The sequence below is a fragment of the Ranitomeya imitator genome, chromosome 2, assembly GCF_032444005.1.
Source record: "Ranitomeya imitator isolate aRanImi1 chromosome 2, aRanImi1.pri, whole genome shotgun sequence".
NCBI classification, from domain to species: Eukaryota; Metazoa; Chordata; class Amphibia; order Anura; family Dendrobatidae; genus Ranitomeya; species Ranitomeya imitator.
In genome coordinates this window covers 375,879,499-375,900,626 of record NC_091283.1, presented here as the reverse complement: position 1 = coordinate 375,900,626, position 21,128 = coordinate 375,879,499, and the positions used below count along the sequence as shown (strand labels likewise).

At 45.0% G+C, this 21,128-nt stretch overlaps 1 protein-coding gene across 2 annotated transcripts in view; it reads right to left on the bottom strand.

Moving 5' to 3' along the window:
- Nucleotides 1–21,128, bottom strand: part of LOC138664010 (zinc finger protein 182-like) — a 146,765-nt gene that overhangs the window by 107,074 nt on the left and 18,563 nt on the right. Inside the window, exons 2-7 of one of the 2 annotated variants that reach the window (XM_069750408.1) lie at nucleotides 18,218–18,371; nucleotides 17,913–18,089; nucleotides 17,700–17,823; nucleotides 17,518–17,615; nucleotides 17,229–17,319; nucleotides 3,375–3,499 (exon numbers count right to left, since the gene is read on the bottom strand). In XM_069750408.1, the coding sequence (XP_069606509.1) occupies nucleotides 3,375–3,499; nucleotides 17,229–17,319; nucleotides 17,518–17,615; nucleotides 17,700–17,823; nucleotides 17,913–18,089; nucleotides 18,218–18,295 (693 nt within the window). In that variant the 5' untranslated portion in view covers nucleotides 18,296–18,371. Of the gene's footprint in view, nucleotides 1–3,374; nucleotides 3,500–17,228; nucleotides 17,320–17,517; nucleotides 17,616–17,699; nucleotides 17,824–17,912; nucleotides 18,090–18,217; nucleotides 18,437–21,128 lie in introns of those variants that run through there. The other variant, XM_069750405.1, reaches the window with a different exon arrangement.

Sequence of the window (21,128 nt, the reverse complement as noted above, 5' to 3'; positions counted from 1 at the left end):
AGGAATCAGCCCAGAACAGTACGGGAGGACCTGGACAATGACCTTAAGAGAGCTGGGACCACAGTCTCAAACATCACCGTTAGTAACAAACTACGTAGTCATGGCTAAAAATCCTGCAAAGCACAAAAGGTCCCCAGCTCACATCCAGTCCCATTTGAAGTTCGCCAGTAACTATCTGGATGATACAGAGGAGGCATGGGAGAAGGTCATGTAGTCAGATGAGACCAAAATAGAACTTTTTGGTATCTACTCCACTTGCCATGGTTTGAGAAAGAAGAAGTATGAGTACAACCCCAAGACCACCCCAACTGTGATGCATGGTGGGGGAAACATCATATTTTGGAGGTGCTTTCTGCAAAGGAGACAGGACGACTGCACCGTATTGAAGGGAAGATGGATAGGGTCATGCATTGCGAGATTTTGACTAACAACCTCCTTCCATCAGTAAGGACATTGAAGATGGGTCGTGGCTGGGTCTTCCAGTATGACAGTGACCCGAAACACACAGCAAGGGCAACTAAGGAGTGGCTGCGTAAGAAGCATTTCAAGGTCCGGGAGTGGCCTAGCCAGTCTCCAGATCTGAACCCAATAAAAAATTTTGGGACATTTGAAGGGAGCTGAAATTAAATGTTGCTCAGCAACAGCCTTGAAACCTGAAAGATCTGGAGAATATCTGTATGGAGGAGTGGGCCAAAATCCTTGCTTCAGTGTGTGCAAACTTGGTAAAGAACTACAAAAAAATGTCTAACCTGTGTAGTTTCAATCAAAGGTTTCGTTCTGTACTAAATATTAAGTTCTGTTTTTCTACTGTGACAAATACTTCTTGCATGCAATAAAATGCAAATTCGTTATGCAAAAAAGCATACAATGTGATTTTTTGGGGGTTTTATTTTTAGATTCTGTCTCTCACAGTTGGAGTGACCTGTGATGAAAATTACAGACGTCTAGATTCTTTGTAGGTGGGAAAAATTTCAAAATTTGCAGTGTATCAAATACTTATTTTCCCCACTGTATTTCCCACAGCCCCAGAATGAAAATGGCTTCTCTCCTGAGTGAATTTTTTTCTGACTTAAAAGGGCCACTGTCACCCCCCTCCAGCCGTTATAAACTAAAAGAGCCACCTTGTGCAGCAGTAATGCTGCATTCTAACAAGGTGGCTCTTTTAGTTTTTGTTTCTGTTATTCCCACAATAAATGTATTTATAATTCTGCTGAAATACCTGTCTTTGTCCATGGAGGCGGGTCTGAAGCCTCCTCTTAGAAGCGCCCAACTGCCGTCAGTCATCTCTTGTGTAGATTTTCGCCGCCCCCTCAGCGCTGTTATTGTGTGAATTCCGGCGCCTGCGCACTGCTCTTCTGCCTTGCGCAGGCGCATAGAGCATTTGCCGTCCTAGCGCTGGTGCCGGGTTCCGTTCTGCGCCTGTGCGGGCAGTGCGGCCACCCTGTTACTGAATCCCCGCCCCGCACTGCGTTATGCATTATGCACAGTGCGGGGCTGGAATTTCTGGGCATGCGCACTGCGCTTCTCAGACGCTCCCCAGGTCCCCCGCCTTTCAGCGTTGCCGAAATATACAGGTATCCTTGCCGGCGTTTGGAACAGCCGCAGAGAACAACGCTGGAAGGCGGGGGACCTGTGGAGCGTCTGACAAGCGCAGTGCGCATGCCCAGGAATCCCAGCCCCGCACTGTGCATACTGCATAACACAGTGCGGGGCGGGGATTCAGTAACAGGCTGGCCGCACTGACCGCACAAGCGCAGAAAGGAACCCGGCACCAGCGCTCGGACGGATAATGCTCTATGCGCCTGCGCAAGGCAGAAGAGCAGAGCGCAGGCGCTGGACTTCACACAATAATAGCGCTGAGGGGGCGGCGAAAATCAACCCAACAGATGACTGACGGCAGTTGGGCGCTTCTAAGAGGAGGCTTCAGTCTCGCCTCCAGGTACAAAGACAGGTATTTCAGCAGAATTATAAATACATTTATTGTGGCAATAACAGAAACAAAAACTAAAAGAGACACTTTGTTAGACTGCAGCATTACTGCTGCACAAGGTGGCTCTTTTAGTTTATAACGGCTGGAGGGGGTGACAGTGGCCCTTTAATGCTATAATATTTATTTTATTCTGAAATTAAAAGTAACTGAACCCCTGTGTAAATTATTTGATGAGCAACAAAATTTGCAAGCAAAGTTTGCGTTTCAGTCACAGGGGTGGTGCCAGCGAAGGCTGGGTCACCACTCTGTGTACAGAGAGCGACAGCTGTAACTGCAAGGGGCGAGGTTACAGTCATAGCTCTCTACACAGAGCAGTGACTGAAACCATGTCACCACCACTACTATGACTGAAACCAAAGCTCATTTTCTTTAGGCATTGGGGTTAAGTGTTTTTTTTTTTTCATGTGACAGGTTCCCTTTAAAATGGAAATGTTTCCCATGTTCTAGAATTAAGAATAGTTTCTTCCCTGTGTAAATTCTCTGTTGTCTAACAAGATGTGATTTCATTTTAAAACGATTTCCACATTGTGACCAAGAAAGTGTTCTCTCCTTTGTCTGAAACGTTTGAATATGGATTCCCACCTTCGTGTTATACATCAGAGAAGTCACATTTTGATTTCTGGTGAAAATAAGTTCTACAATCTAATAAAGAGGTAAACAAGTTTCTTCCTGTGCAATTTCTCTGATGCATAACAACAGAGGATTTAAAGCCAAATATTTCCCAAATTCTAAACATGAAAAAAGGCTTTTCACCTTTGTGAATTCCCTAATGTGTAAAAAGTGTGTGTTTGTATCTAAAATATAATCCACATTCTAATCAAGAAAATGCCCTTTTCTCCCATTTGTAATAAAAAAAATTTTTTTAATTTTTTTACATTTCTGGGCATGAATATGGCTTCTCCCCTGTGTGAGTTCTCTGATGTTTAAAGGGACACTGTCACCTGAATTTGGAGGGAACAATCTTCAGCCATGGAGGCGAGGTTTGGGGTTTTTTGATTCACCCTTTCCTTACCCGCTGGCTGCATGCTGGCTGCAATATTGGATTGAAGTTCATTCTCTGTCCTCCGTAGTACATGCCTGCACAAGGCAATCTTGGCTTGCGCAGGCGTGTATTATGGAGGACAGAGAATGAACTTTAATCCAATATTGCAGCCAGCTTGCAGCCAGCGGGTAAGGAAAGGGTGAATCAAAAACCCCAAAACCCCGCCTCCATGGCTGAAGATTGTTCCCTCCAAATCCAGGTGACAGTGTCCCTTTAACTAGATCTGATTTCTGGGTTCAAAACATTTCCTGCATATGAATATGGTTTCTTTACAGGTTGGGCCGTTTTGGTTTTATAACCGCTTTTGTGATTTTTAATTTGCTTAACAGTCTGTGATATGACCTGTTTAAAATGTTCAGACGACGGATCTTTGCTTTGCTCTTCATATGTATGTTGTGTTATACCATCATCTTCTGCTTTGAAATCTGAAAATATCTGATGTCCTTGCAATCTCCTGGAACAGTCATCTGCCAAAAACATAACCTGTATTAAAAAGGTTGTCCAGATAAAACAATTTATCACCCATCAAAAGAATGGGTGAAAACTTGCTGATCAGTGGAAGTCCAACCATTGAGAACTGTGTTAATTAGCAGAATAGGGATTTTTGTGTACTCACCGTAAAATCCTTTTCTCCGAGCCATTCATTGGGGGACACAGACCATGGGTGTATGCTGCTGCCACCAGGAGGCTGACACTAAGTAACACAAAGAAAGTTAGCTCCTCCCCTGCAGTATACACCCTCCTGCTGGCCCCCAGCTAACCAGTTCGGTGCAAAAGCAGTAGGAGATCAATAGCAACATATAAACGTATAGCATGTCACATTATATAAGAGAGTATAAAAATATCAAAAGATAAAAACAAAGCATAAGCTAAGGGTGGGAGCTGTGTCCCCCAATGAATGGCTCGGAGAAAAGGATTTTACGGTGAGTACACAAAAATCCCTATTTCTCCTTCGCCTCATTGGGGGACACAGACCATGGGACGTCCCAAAGCAGTCCCTGGGTGGGGACATCATCAGATCAGGCCGTGTAACCGCTACTTACAAGTGCGCCACCGCGGCCTGCAAGGTCCGCCTGCCCCGACTCACATCTGTGGAAGTATGTGAATAAAAGTGCTTCAAGAATGTATGCGGACTGGAGGAGTTCACAAGCTTGCGGTCGTGCTTGCCGAAGTCTGGAGCCTAGAGCCCTCAGACAGGGAGATAGGCTGACATCTAGCTCGGAAGGACTCCTGGATGGAGAAAACAATCCACCAGGCTAACCTGGCCGAAGAAATGGCTAGACCCTTCCTGCGACTGTCAGGAAGCCTACTTACCATCGAGAAAGCCAAGTAAAGCGTCCAACCCTTGGCAGGACGCCATTCTCGATACGAACCCACTCGAAGCACTCACTCCTTCCAGGTTATAGAGGATCCCTTCCGAGGTGTGTGGATCGGAGCCGAAAGAGATGAGAGAACGATTCCCCTGCAACAGTGGGAATACAATACCACCTTGGCAACGAGGGAAGGGGATGTCCTGAGGGCAACCCTGCCTTGAGGTAATAAGGAAAAAAGACAAAGAACAGAACGTCGAGTTCCGAAGACTCATCAGGAGTACAAGAACGCAAAGAAAGAAGGGAAGAAAACTTCCCTGATAGTGAAGGCTGTCCGGGTCCAAAAAAGGAGACCACTGTAAAATGCCGAGGATCATTAGGGTCCCACGGATCTAACGGTACGCGGTAGGGAAGAACTACAGGTTAAGGCTCCCTGCAAGAAAGTCCATCTTCCCAGATTTGTCGCAATAAGACGGAAAACTAGAAGAACAGCAAGCGAGAAAAACCCTGACATGGTCAGTGCGGTTCTCCCGGGATCCCTGGAGCCCTTCCTGCTTCCGAAAAGATCTCAGAAGAAGTAGAAGAGGAGTTATAGAAATTAGTCCCATGGAAGAACAGAGCATGCACTGCGATGGTCTTGAAAGTCAAGGCCAAACCATGAACCGGAGCACATAGGCGTTCAGCTTGGACGCCGTCTGACCTACATCTGGAGAAGTCTAGTGAAGGCAGATCCGATGGAAGACTTCCAATGAAGTTCCCACTCACTAGAGGAGGAACCCTGACGGCTGAACATGTGTGCTGCCCAGAGCACTACTCCAGGGATATGTACTGTTGAGATCCCCGAATGAAAGATCTCGGCTCGTCAGAGAGAGAGAGGTGCCTGGGCCATGGCGCTTGACTGTGGGTAAACCGAAGACCCGCCTAAAGTCAGTGGGCCTGCTGCAGGATTAGACGTACCGTTCAGAACTCCAGGGAAAAGATCGGAAGAAGACTGGCCTTGGAATTCCCCAATGACCATTGGACCAGGAGAAGGCTCTGGGAGAGGAAGGAGCTCAGAGAATTCTCTTTGAAAGCCTGATAGATCTGCAGAAAAAAAGGGCGCAGCGAAGGAAACTGCTTCCATTGTCGTCCTTTTCCTCAGAACCCTCCTAGCGAATTGAATGAACCGAGGGAATGAGATATGAAGTGCGCAAGCTCTCTGTTGAAGAACCACGAGCTTGACTCGAGAGAGAAAAAAACCATCCTGCGGGGCAGGATCATCCTGAAAAAAGGATCTGCTGAACTGGGAAAGAGGAAAAGAAACTTGTCTAAGTTTAGCTGCTAGCCCAGAGAAAGGGTATTGCAAGAGATATAGACGACTCAGCGTAGTCCTAGAAGAGCAGCTACAAAGTCGACCAAAAAGAGCAGGACGACCATGCTTCTATGATGCCAGAAGTACACGACAACCGACATGACCCTTGCGACCACACTGGTGTGGTAGCCAGGCCGGAGAACAAGGTCGTGACTGGAAAATGCTGTTCGCAAATGTAACGGAAGAAATTTACTTTCACTGGGGATAGAACCCATGTTTCCCACTCAATAGTCAAAGACCTTAACCACTCAGCCATCAGCTGACCTTGAAGAGATTGTTGTAGTGGGGAGAAATAGGCATGTGAGGGTAAGACTCCCGAATGACTAAGGATGCCAGCAAAGTCCACCTCTTTCTGATGAAGTAATGGCTGAGCGGAGAAACTCCATCGGAAAAGATGGATAGATAGATCTAGACTATCCTGGACAATACTTCCACTGCTGGTTGGGTCTGTAGAGGAGATACGATCCCTGCTAGTCTCCCGCTCAGAAAATTAGATTGGCCAGCTATACTGTTGAAAACAAAGTAGCTAAGGTCTCTGACCAGGAGACCATTGGTCAAGCCACCCATGTGGTGGCTAAGGAAGGGAAAAGCGCTGAACCCGAAACCACAAGACGGAACGAGCTAGGTTTGCTATCCGACCGTCTGTGGTAATTTAAAAAATGATACATCGGGCAGGAATACCAGTAGGTATACCACAAGAAATACAACCCGGATAGACTGCCAAGAGACAGAATACGGGACTGCGACCAGCAGGTCTCTAGCCATCGACGTGCAGAGTAGAAAAAAGGAACCCTCAATCCACCGTCCTCTTAACAGGGGCGTGGAGAGGAATCGTCCGCTTTCTTGCATCATCCGCTAAATAGTGATGATACAAAGGGAGGGGTGCTTGGACGCCAAAAATGTGTGCCTCCGTACATCCTCAGAGTAGAAGTCCCCGAGTGGACAGGGCAGATGTCTGGCAATAGGCCTAAATGCAGAAGAGGATACACGGAGGCGACAATCCATATGCTCGTCTGTTGAAGGTGTGGGCGGAAATCGGAGCCCCTTAAAGGACCCGTTACCATAAAAATCCGACCCGGTATGGCATTCAGCTTAGAGGCTTCTGTCCAGTGCATCGCCCGTCCCACTGTTGATGATATAAAGAGAGAGAGAGAGAGAGAGAGAGAGAGTCCCTCTTTCTCAGAAGCTCTGGCAAATCAAGGCAATAGCCGATCCATATTTCGCATTGTTCTCAACCAAACATGGGGGAGAGATCAGGAAAAGAAAACTTCCGTTTTGTAGAACCTGTACGTTATTCAAGGATACTTGCGGCCCCTGCTAGCCGGCGACTCCTAATGTAGAAGAGGGAGCATGTTGAGTGCTCCAGAGTTCAGTTAGGGAGACCAGTTTAGGATTGCTGATGTGCTCTTTGGGCCAGTCAATACTGGTCATGCGCCTTTAAGACCAGGGAATACTGGTCCTGTGCCTTTAAGAGGAGGACAAACTGTTCCTGTGCGTCATGTGCCATCAAGAACCAAGGCCTGCAGGTCATGTGCCTTTAAGAAACAGGACGTACCTGACATGCACCTTTAAGTCCAAGACATACTGGTCATGAGCCCTTAAAACCAGGGCCTACTGGACATTTGCGTTTAAGACCAGGGTATACTGGACATGTGCCTTTAAGACCAGGGCATACTGGTCATGTGTTTATAAGACCAGAGCATACTGGACATGTGCCCTTAAGTCCAGGGTATAATGGTCACGTGTCTCTAAGACCAGGGCATACTGGTCGAGTACCTTTAAAAGCAGGAGAGTAGAAGTCCCCTTGTACTGGTCACCTTTAAAAACCACGGCATGCTGGACAAACGCCTTAAGACCAGGGCATACTGGTCATGTGCCTTTAAGACCAGAGCATACTGGTCATGAGCGTACTGGTCATGGGAGATTAAGACCAGGGCATACTGGTCACTAGCGTTTAAGACCGAAGCGTACTGGTCACGTGCCTTTAAGACCAGGGCATACTGGTCATGAGTCATTAAGACCAGGAAATACTGGTAACGTGTTTTGAAGGCCAGGGCATACTAGTCACGTGCCTTTAAGACCAGGGCATGCTGGTCACGTGCCCTTAAGGCCAGGGCATACTTGTCATGTGTGGTCGTGTGCCTTTAAGACCGGGAATGCTGGTCATGCTCCTTTAAGACCAGGAATGCTGGACAAGACCGGGGCATCTTTCAAAAGGATAATGCTGGACAAGACCGGGGCATCTTTTAAAAGGATAATGCCAGAGATGGAATCCCAGGAGGGGAACTAGGTACTCTGGGAGGAGCTGGGATAGGCGCAGCGAAGGCTCCTGAGCTCAATTGATTAAGCACTATGAGAAAGGAGACCGGCTCTGCTGGTAATGTGCCCCTTTTACACTAGGGAACTCTTAAGACCAGGGAATCTGGTGAAGGGTTTATGAGAAAAACCATGGAAAAAAACTGGGGATGCACCTATAAGCCCAGCGACTACTGGGCATGAGACAAGCCCAGCGGCTACTGGGCATGAGACTTAAAGACCAGGGGACCTGAGCCCCAGAGAATGCAGGTCCCAAGTATTTAAAACCTTGATGTTAGTCCCTTTATGCTGCTGGACGTGCGGATTTGCGGGGGAGGGGAGCGATTCACCTTACCGGGATTCTGAGTCCCCCGTCTGGAATAGCGCTGACTTCAGCGCTGAAAACCGCCGGCAGCAGCCCCTTCCAGAAGAACTAGGGGCCAGAAACTCCGCAGCCCCTTCCTGAGGTCAGGGAGAAGATGGCCGCCGAGATCTTGTCCTGCCCGAGAAGCGCCAGAATAGGGGGGCGGAGCCGCTAGAGTGAAGCCGGCGGGGGGCGGGGCTTCCCGGAATGCGGCCTAAACAGGGCCGAAGCCGGGGACTAAATTTATAGAGTCGGCCGGCGCGCACCCGCGGACTGAAGGGAAAGGGACCGCGAAGCTCTGTGGGGACCCTGCCGCTATGGAGCCCACCTATGACCGCCAAAAAAGTCAATTATTAACGTGCACTTACCCCGTACAGGTAGGAGCTGTGCCCGGGAAGATAGGACGGTGTAGGGTTGGGGAGCCTCCATCCACCATACCTGCAGAAGAGGGGTGGAGAGGAACCGTCTGCCTCCTTCCATCATCCGCTTTTTCAGTGGTGATGCAGTGGGGGCTGCTCGGACGCCACGTTGGAAGGTGCCTCTGTACAGCCGAGGGAAAACCTGGTGGACAGGGCTGAATGTCCGGCAATAGGCCTGGCTGCAGAGGAGGATACTGAAGGTGAAACTCCAGTGCTCGTCTGATAAGGGAGGGGGGAGATCGGTGCCCATGAAGAGGCCCGCCTCCCCTAAAATCAGCTCAGGCAGTGGCTTCCCACGTCGCAGGAGAGGATACGGAGAGGTGAAACTCCCGTGCTCGCCTGTTGTTGGTTCGGGGGAGATCGGACCATGAAAGAATCCGTCGCCCCCTTCGTCCGTTGTAAAAGGTAAAAAGGAAAAAAGGTAAAAAGGTAAAATCTTTGGGTCTGAATAGCAGACCCGTCCGTGTGCCTCCTACGGACACTAAGCAAGAACTGGTTAGCTGGGGGCCAGCAGGAGGGTGTATACTGCAGGGGAGGAGCTAACTTTCTTTGTGTTACTTAGTGTCAGCCTCCTGGTGGCAGCAGCATACACCCATGGTCTGTGTCCCCCAATGAGGCGAAGGAGAAATGAAGAATTATTATCCCAGAGAAGGCACTTTTATCCCTGCTAGAAAGTGTAGCATCAGGTTGAATGCTTGACCTCTACGCCATTTATTCTTTATGGAACTGCCAGAAAGAGTTGAGTGAAGCCCCAGTGGAAATGATTAGAGTTGTGGTCAAGCATGTGCAATGCCAGACTGGTATGAACCCTATACTGTGTGATTATTATTGGCCAACTTCGCTACTGCAATCGAATATTAAAATTTTGGCCAAAATATTTGCCTGACAGGTAACCTCAGTGGCTTCTTCATTAATACACTCTGACCAAACGGCATTATGCCTGGTTGGTCTATGATCCTTAATACACAGACTATTTACAAATCTTCAAGCAACTCACTATCAGGTATAGGGAGATTTTGTACTGTGATGTCTTCAAAGCATTTGACTCAATTGAGTGGCGTTTCTTGTTCCGTAAACGATCAGATTTGGGTTCGGAAACACTTTTATGTCATGGGTAGGTCTTCTCTACATTAAGCCCAACTCATAGTTAATGGTAAATAGGTGGACTTCAGAACCCTTTCACAAAGTGGCACCAGACAGGGCTGCCCTTTATCACCACTATTATTGGCATTAGAGATAGAACTCCTGGCTATACGTCTACGGCAGGACCCTGCATTACTCTTTTCTGATGAAACCTCAGTGAGTGAGAAAGTAAATTTTTATCCAGGTGATACACTCCTTTATCCTGTGTCACTCTAAAATGTTATGGGCAGTCTACAGTCACTTCGGATCCTGTCTGGACTCCAAATGAAATGCTCCAAGTCCAGTTTGTTACCTATAGATATAATGCCTCTTTCTAGATTGGTGGTACAGGTACCATTACTGAGGAAATCAGCCATCACATATTTGGGTGTTCGTGATCTCTAGATCTGTGACAATACAAGTAGCAAACTGTATCGCCACTTTTGTCCAACATGTAGTGGACTAAAGGATGGACTAACCTCCCATTATCGGCAGCAGCTAGAGTAAGATTAAAATGACCCCTTTATCCACAATATTATTTGTGTTCTGCAATCCCCAATATATATTGCCCTACATATAACGCAAACATTGGAGAGCAATATAGTCTCATTTGTATGGAATATTGGCCGACTTAGGGTATTCACAAGACATTGTGTGGTGTTGTGGGAGACTGGGGTCATGGGACTACTTACCATTACGTTACACAAGTAGCACAGGTGGCAGACATCAGAAGCAATGAGGGCACCGACATACATCCTTGCTCACAATAATAGGGCAAAATGCCAACAGCCTGGGATCACAGCTGATAAACTTCTGGATGCCCTGTTAAGGTATCGTCACACTGAGCAACTTTCCAACGATCACGACCAGCGATACGACCTGGCCATGATCGTTGGAAAGTCCTTGTGTGGTCGCTGGAGAGCTGTCACACAGACAGCTCTCCAGCGACCAACGATGCCGAAGTCCCCGGGTAACCATCGGGTTACTAAGCGCAGGGCCACGCTTAGTAACCCGATGGTTACCCTGGTTACCACTGTAAATGTAAAAAAAAAAAAAAGAAAAAAAAAAACCAAAACACTACATACTCACATTCCGGTGTCTGTCACGTCCCTCGGCGTCAGCTTCCCACACTGACTGTGAGCGCCGGCCGGCCGTAAAGCAGAGCACAGCGGTGACGTCACCGCTGTGCTTTACGGCCGGCGCTCACAGTCAGTGCGGGAAGCTGATGGCGAGGGACATGACAGACACCGGAATGTGAGTATGTAGTGTTTTTTTTTTACATTTAAAATGGTAACCAGGGTAAATATCAGGTTACTAAGCGCGGCCCTGCGCTTAGTAACCCGATATTTACCCTGGTTACCAGTGAACACATCGCTGGATCGGCGTCACACACGCCGATCCAGCGATGACAGCGGATCCTTCTGGCCTTCTAGCTCCGACCAGCGATGTCACAGCAGGATCCTGATCGCTATCCAGGACGCTGCAACGTCACGGATCGCTATCGTTATCGTTCAAAAGTTGCTGAGTGTGACGGTACCTTTACTCACAGATCTTTTTTTTTTTTAATCAGATAATTTTTATTAACAATATTCAAATTGACAACTACACACAATTGTGTCAGCAAAGGAGAATAAACATGCTTACAAACATTTTGAAACAAACCCCAGTTCCCCACCCTCCCTCCCTTAAAGCCTTTATAAGCAAGAATAGGACAATAGCATACATTCCTTACATAATAAAACAACATTCCACTGGAATCAGTTCCTCTCCATCCAAGGTTTCCAAAGTGTTTCAAAAGTTTTCACACTTTTTTCATAAATGCCCTTTTCCATATTAATAACCATATCACACGGTCTATAAAATTCCTGCAGAGTCGGCGGTACCTCACTCAACCAGTGCCTGGCAATTAGCTTTCGCGCAACATACAATAATCTAGCTATGGCCACTTTATGATGATTTGGAACTCGGATCAATTCCACATATCCCAAAATATATCACAGGATTGCTTGCGATTGTACAGCCATACGATTTTCCAATTGCTTCTCCCACATCCAACCAATATGAATTCAATCTCGTACATTGCCATAACATGTGTAGAATCCCTGCCCCCTCGGATTGGCACCTAGGACACTCGAAAGTCTGTCTCAACCCTGCCTTATATAGCCTATCTGGAGTTCTATATACTCAGTGAAGCACATATAATTGCGAAAGTCTACCCGTCTCACTTAATGATAATTGGGGAATATATTCCATGATATCCTCACATTTATCCTCCCCAACTCTTCCTCCCATTTCTCTTTTGCCTTAATAGGGAAGCTATTAAGAAAGGTATATAGCAAATCTTTATAAATATCCGAGACTACCCCTTTCGTTCCTCCCGTCGCACAGACATAGTCTGCCAGAATATCCCTATAAATTCCCATATCCATCGTTTTACTCTGCACAAGATAGGCGTGTCTAAACTGTCCATATTGAAACCTACAGGTCTCCTGCAACCCAAAACTCTCCTGCAGTGCCTCAAAGGATAACAGTCCATGTGCGTCCTGAATCTGAGCCATATATTGAATACCCAATGCTTTCCAATTTTTGAATTCCCCCATTTTAATAAATTCAGGTAATATTTCATTATGCCATATTGGGGAGAAATTTGTTAAAAGTCCCACTTCTCTTGTCTTTTTTATTGCTTCCCATACTTTTTGAACCAGTATCAAAGTAGGATAGGCCGTTCCAAACTTCCCAAATCCCCCTGCCTCCAATCCCTGAACCAATGGGCCCCTTCCCACCAACCAAACCAAAATCTGCTAAACCGAACCCAGTCCATTCACCTCTCTCCAACCTCTCATCTGCTGACCCTGAGCTGCCAAAAAGTAGATCCAGGGATTGGGAAGGGCCAATCCCCACCCATCTTTAGGCCTTTGAAGCAATTCCAGCCTAATTCTTGGTCTCGAAATATAGAGTTAATGGTATGAAACCACTTTCGGGGCAACCAAACGGGGGAATTATGCAATATATACAATAACTGGGGCATAAGAATCATTTTAATTAAGTTTATCCTTCCCACCACTGAGAGATATAACGTGCACCACGCCCCTATTTTCTTCCTAAGGCTACGTTCACACGGTGCGGTTTTTGCTGCGGATCCGCAGCGGATTTGCCGCTGCGGATCCGCAGCCGTTTTCCATGTCGGGTACAGTACAATGTAACCCTATGGAAAACGAAACCCGCTGTGCCGACGATCCTGAATTTCCACGGAAAAACCGCGCGGAAACGCTGTGGAAAAAAAGAAGTACCATGTCAATTCTTTCTGCGGATTCCGCAGCGGGTTTCCGACTGCACCAATAGGAAAGTGCAGTTGGAAACCCACAGAGGAATCCGCAGAAGAAAACGCAGGAAAATCCGCAGTGCAAAATGCAATGATTTTGCACTGCGGATTTTCCAAAAAAAGGACCTGAAAAATCCGCAGGAAATTCAGGATCGTGTGAACATACCCTAAACCTGTCCAGCAATGGAGACAGATTCAGATCAACGTAGCTCGAAAGAGGAAAAGACACTTGAACATCTAAATATTTGAACTGAGAAACCACTGTCAGCTTACTACCTTCCCCTGATATCGGGATGACATCACTCCCTTTATCCACTATCAAGATATTTGACTTCGCCCAATTGATTTCAAGACCCGATATATCACCAAATGTCCTAAGAATATGCATCACACCCTCCAAGGCCTCTCCAGAATTTTCTAAAAAGAGTAACATGTCATCTGCATATAGGGCTACTTTCTCCTCTATCATGTATACCGGAACCCCCTAACCGAAGTTGAGCTCCTAATTGTGCCAGGGGCTCCACTGCCAACACAAATATCAGCGGAGTTACTCACAGATCTTGATAATGAAGGGGGCAAGAGGTCCCCTTCTCACAACTTAAACCAAGGAGCAATAAAAAAAAGAAAATATTATCAGCATCAATATCTTAAAAATTGTAACAGAAGAAATCAAAAAGATAAATCCAGAGCTGTGTCTCCCCCTCCCTAGTCTGCCATTCGAGGAAAGGAAAGCATTACAAAATGTAAATGCAAACATCTCCATAATTCTCAAACCATCAAAGGGGGCAACACAGTACTGTTTGATAGAGACAAATATGCTGACATTAGTCTATACATCCTATTGGATACTACCACCGATGAAACGCTCCGTAAAGACCCCACTCCGGAATATACCAAAGGACTCTCTCAAATTTTACATCAAGCAAAAACAGCAAGTCTGATCTAGTTTAATTAATTTAATTTTTTACTCCGCAAATATCCACTAGCAGAGACCTTTTACCCTATCCCTAGAATCCTTAAGGGGCTTTCTCCCCTAAAAGGTAGACCTATCATTTCAGGCACAGATTCACTTTGTCAAAACAGCATCTATTTAGACCAAATATTAATGTCAGATCTTTTGGAACTCCTAAAGTGAACCCGCAGAACCACGACAATGAACCTCCCAAGGGTGAGCTGGCCTGGTGGACCACCCCCAATACAGGGAGTGTTAGGGGCAGGCTCGAGGAAGACTATTGCCGCAGAAGCAGATACCCGGGACAGGAAGTAGGAGGGAAAAGACACAGAACTGGCTATAACGGAGACACAGGACAGACTGGCAATGACTGAGACTAAAAATAAGCAGAATATGGCGGACGCCCAGGACAGACTGGATATGGCGGAAACACAGGACAGGCAGGGTATGGCGGAAACACAGGACAGGCAGGGTATGGCGGAAACACAGGACAGGTAGGTTATGGCGGAAACACAGGACAGGCAGGGTATGGTGGAAATAGAGGACAGGCAGGGTATGACGGATGCAAAGGACAGAGCAAGCTATGGCGGACACACAGGACAGAGCAAGGTATGGCGGATGCACAGGACAAAGCAAGGTACAAAGGGACCTGGGTCAAATGAGGACAAATGACAATCCGGCATGGAGCAGAGGAAGGAGTTACCTTAAATAGACCGAGTGCTGCAGAATCATAAGAGTGGAGGATCAGAGCGTCTGCAGAACCAGAGAGAGGAAATGCGTTTGTGCAGTGACAGGCGCGCACCCGCACCCGATGAGAGCCAGGGACCGGCGGCGAGTCAGGAGAAGAGACCGGAAGGCGCGCGCACACCGCTGAAGCGCGTCGGGACGGGTAAGTATGTCGGCGCGCAGAGAGAGCAGCAGGCGCGGCGGCAGGTGGCGCCGTGACAATTAAGAACACTTGTAACAGCTCTTCCCTCATACTTGAAAGATACCATCGATCTTTTGACAAAAGTGGAAGGGATGAGCAGTAATGCTTTTCGGCTTTGCCCGTAATTGGGCAAAGCATACTGCGAGTGCGCCAGGCAAGATTGCATTGTGCACGTGCAAACTATTGAGGACACCTACTCAAATTCACGAAAATGTTGCGGACAGCTGGGAAGGGAGGGGTGGAGAAAAGACGCCGAAACACCACCCATCGGACCGGACACAAGGCATTCACATAGCCCGCTAATTTGAGGTGACAAATTCCCTTTAAAAACCCACAGCAACAAATAGTTTGCTTAGGTGGGAAGTTACTACCCCATGGCCTTAAAACGTGCAATCCCAAAGGGACAGTTCCTTAGGTTGCGGAGGAACTGTTCCTCTATGGCGGATATCTGCAACAAAGCTACTGACCTAAAGAAAAGGTTTACAAATCGAGGGTATCGTTTGAAAAAGGCTGGTCAATTGAGATGCATCGCACACCTTACCTCGGGTGGAACGCATATATGTCAGGACAAAGGGTTCTGACAGACAACCATCAAGAGATAGATAAGTGATCTCATGGATATATGTTTACTCAATGTGGGGAATCTGCCAGGGTTATTGAATATACATGCAAATGTGCACTTTGAATAGCTACATCAATAATTAATTTAAAGTTATACTGTACGATATTTTTAGTCAGTATAAGTAGCTCACCGAAAGGTATGCTAGCATTTTTACTTACTAAGAGTTCCAGGAGCACAAATCTAGCAATTCAGTTTTTTTGTGTGCATTTGTCATTGTGATGTTGTGTTTGTTCGGTATAGCGGACACCAGGGTTATCAGGGACTGCCGATGTGGAGTGGGGGCACCATGTTGAATGTTTAAGGTGCCAACATTCACGATTAAGCAAGTAATATATACTTTTTAGTAAATTATATTAAAAGTTATTTTTTAAGACTCTTAATAAGTGGGCTCTTAATCATACATCCCTATAGCAAAGTATATTTAAATCCATTGCATCTTATGTTTTGTGGTGAGGGAGGCAGAGGGCCATCTTTGGAGGCCACAGGAAATAAGCAGTAGTTGCTGGTATAAAAGGTGGGGGAGGGACTTTTCAATATAGTTGATATTAATGCACATAATCCCCTTCTGGCAAAATTACATATTTTTAATTACCTACATTTTAAAACACCAAAGACAATGGAACTAGCGTATACTTTCCGTGTCGAAACTGGTGCTTAAACCTCCCACTTGATACCACCTTTCATTCAATACTGATTCATAATTTTAGGGAATCTTCCCTTGTTCTTGTAAAGCGTTTGTCCGAAACTAAAATGTATTTTAATCATAAATACATTTACCTATTTAAAGTTATAATACAATCTGTTTTATTTAAATATACTAAAGTTAAAAAGTCCCTATCGTTCCCTCATTACTCTGCTTAATTTTTTACTGCTTTCTGCATGATGATGCTTCATTTGAGAATCCCAGTGCATGCTAGGATAATTAAAACGAGCCATCATCAGGCAGAGGTTGCCGACTCGTAGGTTAAGACCAGACAGTCTATTTAAGTTATAAAATAAGGTCAATTGTAAGAAGATCCTGAATCGCACTGATTTGACGAGAACCCCTACAGCTTTATATATTTGAAACTGAACAGTAAATTTATCAACATTATAGGGTGAATCAGCTAGGGAGGATGGTCCTTACTTGTACCCGTCTGTAGTATGTCAAAAATGTTATTGTCTGATGGCAATTTAAGGATGTCTGGACAGTATCAGAAAGGTTAAAGCAAAACCATATTTCCCACAAATTATCTCTTTGGCATCAATATTAACAACAGACCCAAATATTTTGTTGAAGTTTATGCATTGTTTGTACCAGTAGAATGGCAGAAAGCTTGGACATATTTTATCCGTTTTGTTCGTTCATGTACACTCACCTGTTGAAATGGCTTTAGCAGAACTCTCCCAGATAAAATCGCTCCCTAATTTCAGAATTAGTTTGCAGGGATTTAGACATACTATCGAGACAAAATGGCTTCTATGTGGAAGTAAAATCTGTGACTTCTCTACATCTAGTGGTTACTACTCACCCAAGTCATCATCTGTAATAATCTCCACTTTAAACCAGTCATCACCACTCACATATGTCTCAGTAGTATTAATATGGGCCAGATCTTTACCCTGAAAAAAATATTATAAAAGTCAAAGACAGATGGAGAAGTCACATCTATGATCAGCTCTAATCCTGCCATCTCCACCGTTCTCATTACACAATTATAAAACATATAATACTGGTGGATAAAACAAGACTGAGCACAAGACCTTCACGGCCATTAACACATCATAGGGGAGATCTCATGACACCTTCTCTCCATCTACCTGATGATCCTGAGGAACATCGGGATTTTCTTGTTTACAGTCTTGTGGAAGAAGAGGACGGGGACATCTCTCTGGTGTAATCCTCTTTCTGGATAGAACTGGAAGAAACACATATGGGGACCAAATTCATTCCTTACATACAGTGTACATACAGGTCATGTGTATTAAGTCATGTGTATTACCTAGTGATGTGAGGGGCCCGGCAACCTCCATCATGACATCCCTGTAGAGATCTTTGTGTTCTTTCAAATACTCCCACTCGTCCATGGAGAAATAGACGGTGACATCCTGACACCTTATAGAAACCTGACACACACACACACAAAGATGACGTCATCCCCCTGATTCCTTCATAGCGTTACTGTATAATGTCCCAGCATTCAAAGTAGTGTCACCTCTCCAGTCAGTAGCTCAATCATCTTGTAGGTGAGTTCTAGGATCTTCTGGTCATTGAGGTCTCCATGTATCAGGGGGTGATGTGGAGACCCTGTAATTGGGTTCAAGGGTCTTCTCCATCCTTCAGACACAGAGGCATGACAGCGCTCACTAGAGGTCTTCACTACTGTGTAATCCTGGTTATGGAGAGACACATTAAAAAATCTCCCAAAGACATTTCCATAGTCCTCACCTCTCCAGTTCTGTCCATCTGTTATTCCCATAGATAAGAATGATGTAATGTGACATCATCTGAATCTCTCACCTCTCCAGTAAGCCGGAAGAGGATCTCTAGGGTGAGGTGCAATATCTTCTCTGACATATTGTCCCTGTCCCTATCCATCCTTGATGGGTCAATCAGGAAAATTGTAGAACAATGTAGAAAATCTCCACTTAAAAGGAACCAATATTGTAGAGACCTAAATGGAGAGAACATGAGCTGATGTAAAATCATAAAGGATTCCATGTAGAAATACAATTTTGTTAGCTTCAAAAACTTTTCACGAAAAATTTGTTTTCTGTTGAATACATGCTTACAAATCACATAATTAAAAAGTCTCAAATTGCCTGAAAAATATGTGCAGAACAGATTTCGCCTTGGAGACAATTGAACATGTATGCAGCTCTATTGAAATGGGCTGACATTTTTCTGGCCATAGTAACCACCTTTCTCAAACTTGTATATTTGTGAATACAATCTTACATTATTACATTCAGGACAGGGACTGTGTTTGTTCTCATCTTTCAAAGCCTGCAAACTGACGAAGAATTGTTCAACAACATCATTGATTCAGCTAACAGGTACCTCTGTGTATGGATTAACCAGCGAGTTTCTCCTCCTTGCCCTGATTCCCACCCCAAGGTTTGCTTCTCATTCTGAGTGCTACTACCACAGTGTCCCTACCTCTTTGGCTTGCAGAGCCTGCAACATGGATTTGCATTAGAAAGTGTTGTATACCTTCTCTGGCAAAATGTCTTCCAAGAACAAAGGCTGACTTTTCATCTTTTCCAAAATATCAACTGGAAGAAGTTTTCCTGGTGCTTTAGCCAGGGTGCGGTGCTGTGAGTTAGGAAAATTTAGGGTAGAATAGATATAGGTGTCATTGATGGATTAGAACTTCCGCTATGTACAACATTAACTGTTACGGCAGCGGAGGTGGACTTAGCAGAACGTTGACAACAGCTGATGTCGTAGTTGTCAGAGGCTACATCATCCTGCTGTGACTGAGATGAGAGATGGGATATGTATTCATTTCATCCTCTTCTTCCTTCCCGCTAATGCGCTTGCCAAGGGGAAAATAAATGTGACTTGCATTTGGTGCTTATACTACTGGGTTGGTTGCTCCACTACCGTTGGTGTTAGAGCCACTACTAGTAGCAACCACATTCATGTCATTGATGTTAGTTGGTTTTTTTCTCTTAATAATAATTTTACTGCCTTGCCACATCCATTGATTGCGGTTTGGGTTTAGCATATTTTTTAACGAAAGTATAATGTTTAACTTGTTTATAAACTTTGTTAACCAGTTTTTGGTTTAAAATTTCCCCATCCTTGACAATAAAAGATTAATCATAAATAAAGAGGTGACTACATAGGTACACGGACAGTAATTTGTGACAACAGCCATCAGTATTGTTGCCGTGTCCCCACTTGTTAAATGCGACTAGTCAAATAGTTGCAAAACCTTAACCTTTTTGTTTTATATAAAATATTGACAATCCCCCTCCAGCCACCAAAAACTAAATTTAATGGAACCTAAAATGCAAGGTTGCGAAGTTGCTATGCATAAGTTCAGGACCAGTAACAAACACGTGGCAGCAACGGCAGTGTGGTTGTGGGGTGTACGGCATAACGAGTAGACAATAAAAATGGGTAATCCAAAAATAAAAAATGACTTTTTATGTTAAAAGGTGAAGAAAAAAAAAAAAAAAAAAAAACAGAAAAAAAGATCATGTGCCTTTACAACATAGGATCGGTCTAGAAAATCTAGGTATCATCACATCCCAATAGCAAGAAATAGTTGCCATATTCCGGTGTCGTGTGTACGCATCTAATACAGCTATTGATGCAAAGAAGGTTAAAAAAATTATTTTACACAATGCCCACACTTTGGTAGGTAAACACTTGTGTTTAAGTTTTCAGAATTAGGGAGATTCCTATTAAAAAAATGGTGGATCTCAAAATCGAGGGATCGCACTTTCATTTACAAATAGAAACAAGCTGCAACAATATAGAGTCAGTATGGGTAGATATACAGTTGTGCTCAAAAGTTTACATACCCCGGCAGAATTTTTGCTTTCTTGGCTTTTTTTCAGAGAATAAGAATGATAACACCAAAACTTTTTCTCCACTCATGGTTAGTGGTTGGGTGAAGCCATTTATTGTCAAACTACTGTGTTAGAACCAATGACCTTATGGATGGAATTGAGAGTAAAGTGTAAGTCTTTGCTGACGGTACAAAACTTTGTAGGATATTCACATCTGACCTTGAGAGTACTATATTACAAAACGATCTGGGTATTGTAGTTACAATAATTTGAGCAGCTGTACTCAATGTCAGGCAGCAGCTACAAAAGCAAACTTGATGTCTAAAAATGAGAGATTGAAAAACAAAAAATAAATCTATACATGTTTGGTGTGTGCCCTGGATAAGAGAATCAAATTGCCAGGTCAATTTTACTATAGAGAGAACGAAGAATATAGAACTAAAAGTAATTACCCAAAACAATTGTGGAATTCCATTTTTTTCCATACACTATATGGAAAAATCAATGGTGTTGTTTAAAATTACAACTCAGCCCACAAAAAATAAGCCCTCACACGTAGGGTTGAGCGACCTTGACTTTTTTAGGGTCGAGCCGGGTTTCGCGAAACCCGACTATCTCAAAAGTCGAGTGAAATCGGCCGATTATGGCGAAAAGTCGAGGATCGACCGAAACACGAAACCCAATGCAAAGCCAATGGGATTTTTTTTTTCTTCTCTCTCTCTCTCTCTCCCCCCCTCTCCCCCTCCGTTCGTCCCTGAACTGAAAAGCTGGTGTTACACAGTGCAAATCGCTACAGCGCACAAGCGACAACATGGCGATAAGCGTCCACGCCCCTAAGACCTATGTCATCACTCTGCCCACGCCCCTTCATTGGCTGAAAAAAATGGCGCCAAGCGCGTCATACGAAA